We start from the raw sequence: 9186 nt of genomic DNA on the forward strand, positions 1-9186 counted from the left end.
CTGGGTAGAGTGCCCTTGTGTCACAACTCACAGCAACCTCCAACTCCTGGGCTTAAGTGATTCTCTTGCCTCAGCCTCCCAAACAGCTGGGACTATAGGCACCTGCCACAATGTCTGGCTATTTTTTGTTGCAGTTGTCATTGTTTAGCTGGCCCGTTCCAGGTTCAAACCCAACACCCTCAGTGTATGTGGCTGGCGCTGTAACCACGGGCACTGAGCCAGACCAATGCCTTTTAAAAGGCACAGAATAGGCTCAACACTCGTAACTCAGTGGTTAAGGCGCTGGCCACATACACTGAGGCTGGTGGAATCGAACCCAGCCTCGGCCTGCTAAACAACAATGACAACTGCAACAAAAAAATAGCCAGGCGCTGTGGTAGGCGCCTGTAGTCCCAGCTACTTGGGAGGCTGAGGCAAGAGAATCACTTAAGCCCAAGAGTTGGAGGTTGCTGTGAGCTGTGATTCCACAGCTCTCTACCATGGGTGACAAAGTGAGACTCTGTCTCTTAAAAAAAAAAGAAATCTGTTTTACCAGAACTAAAATATTTGTTGACATGTCATTGTTCTTTCTCAGGGAGGGGCTTTTTATTTCCTGGAGCATGTGGCAGCTGAGCGATCCACCTGGAATTCCTTCTGGCAACAGGTCCTAGATCCTCTCTGGTACCTTCTGTTTGATGGGTGCAACCTGACCAGAGAAAGCTGGAAGACGCTGGAGCGGGCCAGCTTCTCTAAGCTGAAGCTCCAGCACATTCAGGCCCCGCTGTCCTGGAAGTTAGTGCGCCCTCATATCTATGGATATGCGGTGAAATAGTGTCAGTAAGCAGGAGAGTGCCGAGTGGCTCAAGTAACAGGGGATTCAGTTGTCCATGGGCCAGACTAACTGGGAGAAGGGAAACCCTGATTTTTAGATAAATTTGAATTTCATTCTGAAAAGCTTCTCTTATGTTGTATTAGTCATTTTCTCTTATCTCCTAAAGAATTAAAAACTAAACAAAATGACAGCTTTGGACTCCCCCTACAAAGGAACAGTGGGCTTTCATAATTGAAGCCCACCATTATACCCAAATTTTACTTTATTCATTGACTTCAAAAGCTTTCCGATCTTCTTTAGGCTTTTCCAATTATAATCCAACAGATTATAATTTCACCTCTTCTTTGAGAGTTTGACACTAATAAGCAGTTAAATCACTCAGAAGAATGTGAAAAGGGGGCAGTGCAAAAATCTTAATAATTCATGGACTGAATTGAAAATCCAAGTTCAGGCAGCGCCTATGGCTCAGTGAGTAGGGTGCCGGCCCCATATACTGAGGGTGGCGGATTCTAAACCGGGCCCAGCCAAACTGCAACAAAAAATAGCCGGGCGTTGTAGCAGGTGCCTGTAGTGCCCCCTACTGGGGAGGCTGAGGCAAGAGAATCGCTTAAGCCCAGGAGTTGGAGGTTGCTGTGAGCTGTGACGCTACTGCACTCTACCTAGGGCGACAGCTTGAGACTCTGTCTCAAAAAAGAAAAGAAAAGAAAGAAAATCCAAGTTCAAGCAGCATAAATTTTCTTTTCTTTTTAAAACGGATTTTCTGAAAAACAAATCTAAACCTATTTGTTATTCTTAGTGTCACTGGTCTGGGTTTCAGAATTAATGTACCAGGACACCACACCTAGGTCTTAACAGCTTTATGTCTTTCATTGGAATATTCCACCAAAGCTCATTTTCCTGCATTCTAGCCCTCAGTTCTGAAAATAAATATTATACTTCACGGTTGAGTACACCAGTAAAACAATTTAAGGCAGTTAGAGTTCTTCGATTCATTTTCCTTATTATCTAGCACTGACTTTGCTGAGTATAGTAGATTGTAAGTGGGGAAAAAGTTCCACTGTGATTAAACCTTGTATTATTCAGTGTACTATGTAAGCGCCTCTAAAGATCAAGCAATCTGTGAGTCTGTAAAGGAGACATGTCTCTTCTGGATTATTCTGATCAAAGTTCACTCCTGTTCCAAGATGATTTCTTTGTTCTTTGCAATATGGAAACTGTGAAAATCGTCACCAGTGCCTTTGGAAAACAAGTGTTAGGGTGGTCTGTCAGTGGGTTAAAGACTAGGATTTTCAGTGATAGTGTGTAAATGTCTCTTTTCTGAGATGATTTTGAAAAGATACTATTTTAAATATCAAATGAACCAATACATTCACATTCATGTTAGGAATGGAATAAAATGAACGGTTTGCACTTTGCCGGCTTGGTTTCCTTTATTGCAGTGTCTCTAAGAGGCCTTTCCCTCATTCTGGAAAATTTATTAATAGCTATTTGAACATAGCACTTTTTCTTTCCTTATACTGATAACTATAAACACAGCTAGTAGGTTATTTTATTTTATTTTATTTCACTTTTTTTTTTTTTTGAGACAGAGCCTCAAGCTGTCCCCCTGGGTAGAGTGCTGTGGCATTACAGCTCACAACAACCTCCAACTCCTGGGCTCAAGCAAGTCTCCTGCCTCAGCCTCCCAAGTAGCTGGGACCGCAGGCGCCCGCCACAACACCTGGCTATTTTTTGGTTGCAGCTGTCATTGTTGTTTGGCGGGCCCAGGCTGGATTCGAACCTGCCACCTTAGGTGTATGTGGCTGGCACCTTAGCCACTTGAGCCACAGGCGCCGAGCCTATTTCACTTATTTTTGAGACAGAGTCTTACTCTGTTGCCCTGGGTAGAGTGTTATAGTGTCATCCTAGCCCATAATAACCTCAAACTCTTGGGCTTGAGCAATCTTCTTGCTCCTGCCTCTTGAGTAGCTGAGACTAGAGACTCGCACCACACACCCAGCTAGTTTTTTTCTGTTTTTAGTGGAGAAAGGGTCCCTTGCTTGGGCTCATCTCCAATTCCTTAGCTCAAGAAATCCACTTGCCTTGGCCTACTAGAGTGCTAGGATTACAAGTGTGAGCCACTACGCCAGGCCTCCAGTAGATTTCAGAGAAAGGAACCTTGGAAGGATCAGACTGGCTCTTCAGAAGTCCAATTCCAAACACCCTATTCGTGAAATCCACACAGCAAAAAGAAAGGAAGCTCGCTGTTCTTACTTGGAACATGAAAATTATTGATGCAGTGGGAGCAGATACTCATCTAAGGCCTCCTGAGCTCTGGAACATGAATCTCCTTCATCTGAAGTCTCCCCAAAAGCAGGAAACCCCTCCTGATGGGTTAGATCAGTCTAAGGATTGAAAAATAGGAAAATCCACAGGTGGACAGGGTAAAACAGGACCATCACGTTGGAGGACAGTCCTGAAGTACAAAGTACTAGACATTCTTATCAGTTCCCTGTTGTCTAAGTGGTATGGCACATATATCCTCACTTTCTTTTCTTTTTCTTTCTTTCTTTTTTTTTTTTTGAGACAGAGTCTCAAGCTATTGCCCTGGGCAGAGTGCTGTGTTGTCATAGCTCACAGCAACTTCTAACTCTTAGGCTAAAACAATCCTCTTGCTTCAGTTTTTCTATTTTTAGTAGAGATGGGTCTCTCTTTTTTGATCAGGCTGGTCTCGAACCTGTGAACTCAAGCTATCCACCTGCCTCAGCCTTCCAGAGTGCTAGGATTACAGGTGTGAGCCACCACACCTGGCCTATCCTCACTTTCTATAGAGAAAACTAAGTTTCAGAGAAATAAAATTATTTTTCCTTTTAGAGACCTCCTCTCATGGTCACCCAGGCTGGATTAAAGTGGCACAATCATACCTCTGTAGCCTCAAATTCAAGGGCTTGAGCAATCCTGCTTCAGCTCCTTGGTAGCTAAGAATAGAGGTATGAGCCCCTGTGCCTGGCTAAGTTTTAAATTTTTTGTAAAGACCAGGTTCACTGCTGCCCATGCCCGTCTCAAATGCCATTCTCCCCCCCCAGCTTCCCAACCCCTGGGAATACAAGCAAAGCCAAAGCACTTGATCAACAAGTGAATTTGATTAGAATCAGTCCACCCCTTCCTGAGCAAGTCTTAGAAGCCCTGCCTCCCAAACCACAAAGTCTGCTTGGCCGTCAGTGCTGCCGTATTATCTTCTCACTGCTCTCCTCCTTGGGCCCTGTGAACACACATTTACAATCATTCTAGAGCCAGAGGAAATGACTTCAGCCTGGGCAAAAAGAAACACACAAAAAGGCAAAACATATGCAATATCTGTTAGGCCCCTCCTGGGTAGGGACCCTTCACTGCGAGTGGTAGAGCTCCCAGCCCAACAGGCTCAGCAGAAAAGGGACACTACTGACCCACAGCAGGGAAAGGCACAGGGGCAGAAAGCCTCAGGCGCAGCTTGAGCAGACTCAGGTAACGTTACCAAGGGCCAGGAAGCTCCAGGCGAGGGTCACGTCTGCCCACTCTGTCTGGTCCATTTAGGGAGCAAGCTGGTGGGAAGAGTTCCAACCTTCGTGTTTCCAGGGCCCGAGGCCGGTGAGACACAGCAAGTCCACTCTTGCAAACACTCCAACCGAAGTCCTGGATTGAGTCTCAGCTGTCAGCAGCCCATCCCTGAACCTCTCATGATGGTTAGAGGAGATGGATGGATTATGCTGACTGGTTCAAATACAAGTCACAGAGCTACATTCCTGGGGCTAAGCACACCCAAACCTTGTCTCATGTGGACTAGGGCAAGAGGATTAGGAATCTTCCAAATGAAAACAGCCTGGTACTGGGAAAATTTTTTAAAAATTGAGACGCAGTCTCACTTTGTCATCTTCAATAGAGTACATGGCATCACAGCTCACAGCAACCTGAATCTCTTGGGCTCAAACGATTCTCTTGCCTCAACCTCCTTTAGTAGCTGGAACTACAGGCACTTGCCACAACGCCCAGCTATTTTTAGAGGTAGAGTCTCACTCTTGCTCAGGCTGGTCTTGAACCCATGAGCTCAGGCAATCACCCTCCTCGGCCTCCCAGAGTGTTAGGATTACAGGTGTGAGCCACTGTGCCCGGCCCTGACTAATGTTGTCTAGAGGGAAAAAGCCCAGGGGGCCAGGACAATGTGATCTGACCCACCCAGGGGAAGGAGATTAGAAGCTGCTTCTTTGAGGACACGACATCTGAGGTCAATTTCAAAGGAAAAATAAGGAATCGTTCAACACAATAGCTTATGCCACAGCCAAGTGAAAAGAAGGAACAGTATGTTCAAGGATGTGAAAGAGAGGGGGCAAGGCCAGGCTCCGGAGCCTGGAGGGCAGATTCCGGGATGGCTACAATTTCACCAACTTCTTCCTAAACCTTGCCAAGACCCTGTGACAATGGGACCAACACTTACTGGAATGGTGAACAAAAAAAGACACATTCAAATGTCTTCTATTTATATTCTAACACTGGGAAGATTTTCCTTCCCAAGTGTTCTCGTATTTGGATGGTTTCTTCGGACACCCTACATATTTCACACTTGAACACAGGAGGAAAGCGAGGCAAACACTACCTGAGAGTTCCTGGTGTGCTCTTGGCCCTGACATACGCCCTTGTCTCTGGTGTCCCTCTGGAAAACAGAGAACTTAACTAACTGAAAGTTATGTTTATCTGTTCAAGCAGCAGAGAGCGTAATGGATCCAGCAAACCACTGTCAACAAACGCAACAAAGCAAACTGCTCAGTTTGCCTCACTTCTGTGTCAACACTTAACTAAAAGCTCAGGCTGCCTAAAAAATCTCAAGAATTCCATGATGATGAACTGTAGAATCAGTGTGTGCCAGAAGTTAGGGTGAAAGGTCACATTAACCAAAGCAGAGGAAATAACAGACCTGGGGGATGTGCAAGATATTTTGTTTCTGGGCGGCACCTGTGGCTCAGTGGGTAGGGCACCGGCCCTATATACCAAGGGTAGCGGATTCAAACCCAGCCCCAGCCAAATTGCAACAACAAAAAATAGCTGGCAGCTCAGTGCCTGTGGCTCAAGTGGCTAAGGCACCAGCCACAAACACATAAGGTGGCAGGTTCGAATCCAGCCTGGGCCCACCAAACAATAATGATGGCTGCAACCAAAAAATGGCCAGGCATTGTGGTGGGTGCTTGTGGTCCTTGGGAGGTGGAGGCAGGAAACTCGCTTGAGCCCAGGAGTTGGAGGTTGCTGTGAGCTGTGATGCCACAGCACTCCACCCAGGGGGACAGCTTGAGGCTCTGTCTCCAAAAAAAAAAATAGCCGGGCACTGTGGCAGGCGCCTGTGGTCCCGGCTGCACTAGAGGCTGAGCAAGAGAATCGCCTAAGCCCAAAAGTTGAAGTTTGCCGTGAGGTGTGGCCACAGCATTCTATCGAGGGTGACTGAGCGAGACACTGTCACAAAACAAAACAAAACAAAACACCCAATCCAATTAGGAAGGTTCCTACTCATGATAAAGCCAATGTGAGCTGCTCTTCTCTGACTGGAGGGCTGTCTGTCCACTGGCTTCTCAACATTTCTTTTCTCAGCTTGGTGTTCCAGTGCAAAAGTGTGGGGTTTACAGTGAGAACATCTGAATCCACATCTCGTCAATGCATCTTACCGATATCTTATTAACTTAGGAAAAGAGGGTAGGACCAGCTGCTTCTCCCAGGACTGTCATCAGGCTGAGATGAGATCTCAGGGTGCCTTGTAAGCTGCAGAGCTGTCAGTGTGAGCCCTGCGCTCCTTCACGGAGTCCTGCAGCCTGGTCAAGGCTGCCCCTTTAGCGTTTGGAAGGAGAACAGAATGAAATTTATTTTTCTATCAGATGAGCTATTTTACTTCTATAAATATAGCCATGAAATTTCAAACATTTGGATTATCACACGCTATAATATTTCCTGAAGATTTGGCATTCTTTTTTTTTTTTTTGAGACAGTCTCACTTTGTCATCCTCAGTAGAGTACTGTGGTGTCACAGCTCACAGCAACCTCAAACTCTTGGGCTCAAGTGATTCACTTGCCTCAGCCTCCCAAGTAGTTGGGTCTACAGGCCCCCAACACAATGCCCAGCTTTTTCAGAGATGGGGTTCTCACTCTAGCTCAGGCTGGTCTCGAACTCGTGAGCTCAGGTGATCTGCACACCTTGGTGAAGATTTGGCATTTTTTAAGGGAATTTTCCATAAAATACAATTTGGCAAAGCTATCATTTTCACACCTAACACCAAGTTGGACACTGTCCTAAGATGCCCTGGCTTCAATTGCTACAAATGACCTCCCTGCCAAGTCCCCATGCACACAAATCTGGGTTTCTAATCCCTCTAATCTAGTCTCCCATTTTCCCTCTCAAGCTAAGCAACGGCTATTAGGATGGGAAAAGTAGCAGAACCCACTTCAGTTTCTATCTCACCTCTCAGGTTATGGGAACAGATTATGAAACTGAATCTCAGAGGAAGAGTTTGGATCATATTATCCCCTAAAGCGTAAAGAAACCTGAAGACCGTATTTAAAAGTAAAGACTACAATATTAAAACAAATATCAAGGTTGGGCCTGGTGGCCCTTACTTGTAATCCCAGCACTCTGGGAGTGGCAGGATGACACAAGGCCAGGAGTCATTTGGTTTTTTTCAGTGTAACAAAGAGAAATTTTATTTCAGAACAAAGGGCAACTTTGGAGCTCTAACAAAGAGAGGTGGGAGTGTGAAGTGTGTCCCTCTCATGATAGAGAAAGGTGAGAGAGATGAGGCCAGGAGTTTGAGCCGCAACAGGCTGCCCTCTACCTCCCCAGGACTCCATCCTTCGTCCCTTTATCCCTACAGACTTCCCTTTGTGGGCGTCCAACAGTCTGTGGCCTGTCCACTGTCTCCTGTCCTGCAGGGCAGTCTGACCGTGCAGGAAAATGCAGCACCTGTCAGCTGTATGACAGTCCTATTGCTGTGTTAACAAATCACCACAAACTTATTCTCTTATAGTGCTGCAGGACAGAGCGCAACGCAGGTCTCACTGGGCTAAAATCAAGATGTCAGCCGGCTGTGTCTCCTCCGGAGGCTCTAGGGCCCAACTCGTTTCCTTCCTTTTCCGGTCTCCAGGAATGTGTCCTCATTCCTTGGCACACGGGTCCTTCCTCCCTTTCAAAGTCAGCGACAGTAATGTCTTCAACTGTCTCTCAGTCTGCCTTGATTCTCCTCCCTACAGCTCCTTGTGGAGACCTTAGGGCAGCTGATTAGCAGCCTTAATCCCACCTGCAACCTTCATTGCCCTTCACTGTCTAATATAACATAGTCATGGGTTCTGAGATTAGAAGATATGGACCTCTCTGGGGTGGAGAAGGGACAGTGCTGCTTTTATTTTCTGGGGAAATTGAATAAAGGACATGAAGGGACAAAGTACTGTCCTTACAGTCTAGTTTTCAAGAGGAAAATTCGACTACATTTTATAGAGTCATTCATGTTTGTCCCTGACAAACGATCCCTGTCCCTGACAAAACTATCATTTCAATTTCTGGACTGGAGACCTCCCTAGCTAGATCATGACTCAGAATCCTTTTTGATGACTCTGGGCATGTCTACTAATCTCACTCTTGTTTAGGCTGGTCTCCAACTCTTGAGCTCAAGTAATCCACCTGCTTCAGCTTCCCAGAGTGCTAAGATTACAGGAGTGAGCCACTGCACCCAGCCCATTTTAACGTTTTAATAAAGTAGTGTTTTATATAAAGTAAAATGAAAAAAAATGGGGGAAACTCTAAAATGGAGAATAACAAAAATACTGAACTATCTTCCAAATGAATATTAACCACACTGATATGGGGAGGGGGAAAACCTCACCTCACCAAGTGAGTTTTGTTTTGTTTTAAATAACAGCTTTTAGCAGGTTATTGTGGTGGGTGCCGATAGTCCCAGCTACTTGGGCAGCTGAGGCAAAAGGACCGTTTGAACCCAAGAGTTTGAGGTTGCTGTGAGCTATGACAGTACTCTACCCAGGGTGACAGAGTGAGACTCTGTCCCAAATTAAAACAAAACAGCTTTATTGAGATAGAATTCATACACTATAAAATTTTACCTAATTTTACAATTCAATGGTTTCAGTGTGTTTATGGAGCTGTGCAAATATCCCCACAACCTATTTTCTTAGGTTTTTTTTTTTTTTTAAGAGACAGGGTCTCTTGGCTCGGCGCCTGTGGCTCAAGTGGCTAAGGTGCTAGCCACAGACACCTAAGGTGGCAGGTTTGAATCCAGCCCGGGCCCGCCAAAACAACAATGACAGCTGCAACCAAAAAATAGCCAGGCATTGTGGTGGGTGCCTGTGGTCCCAACTACTTTGGAGGCTGAGGC

The 9186-nt window shown here is 45.8% G+C and overlaps 2 protein-coding genes across 2 annotated transcripts in view; both read left to right on the forward strand.

Moving 5' to 3' along the window:
* Window positions 1–1308, forward strand: part of LOC100948096 (methyltransferase-like protein 7A) — a 5249-nt gene extending 3941 nt beyond the window's left edge. Inside the window, exon 2 of the mRNA XM_003790372.3 lies at window positions 575–1308. Coding sequence (XP_003790420.1) covers window positions 575–811 — 237 coding nt within the window. The 3' untranslated portion in view covers window positions 812–1308. The remainder of the gene's footprint in view (window positions 1–574) is intronic.
* HIGD1C (HIG1 hypoxia inducible domain family member 1C) overlaps window positions 1–9186 on the forward strand; it is a 23606-nt gene that overhangs the window by 3164 nt on the left and 11256 nt on the right.

This window comes from Otolemur garnettii, unplaced genomic scaffold (genome assembly GCF_000181295.1).
Source record: "Otolemur garnettii isolate 467f Iridium unplaced genomic scaffold, OtoGar3 scaffold00043, whole genome shotgun sequence".
Classification (NCBI taxonomy): Eukaryota; Metazoa; Chordata; class Mammalia; order Primates; family Galagidae; genus Otolemur; species Otolemur garnettii.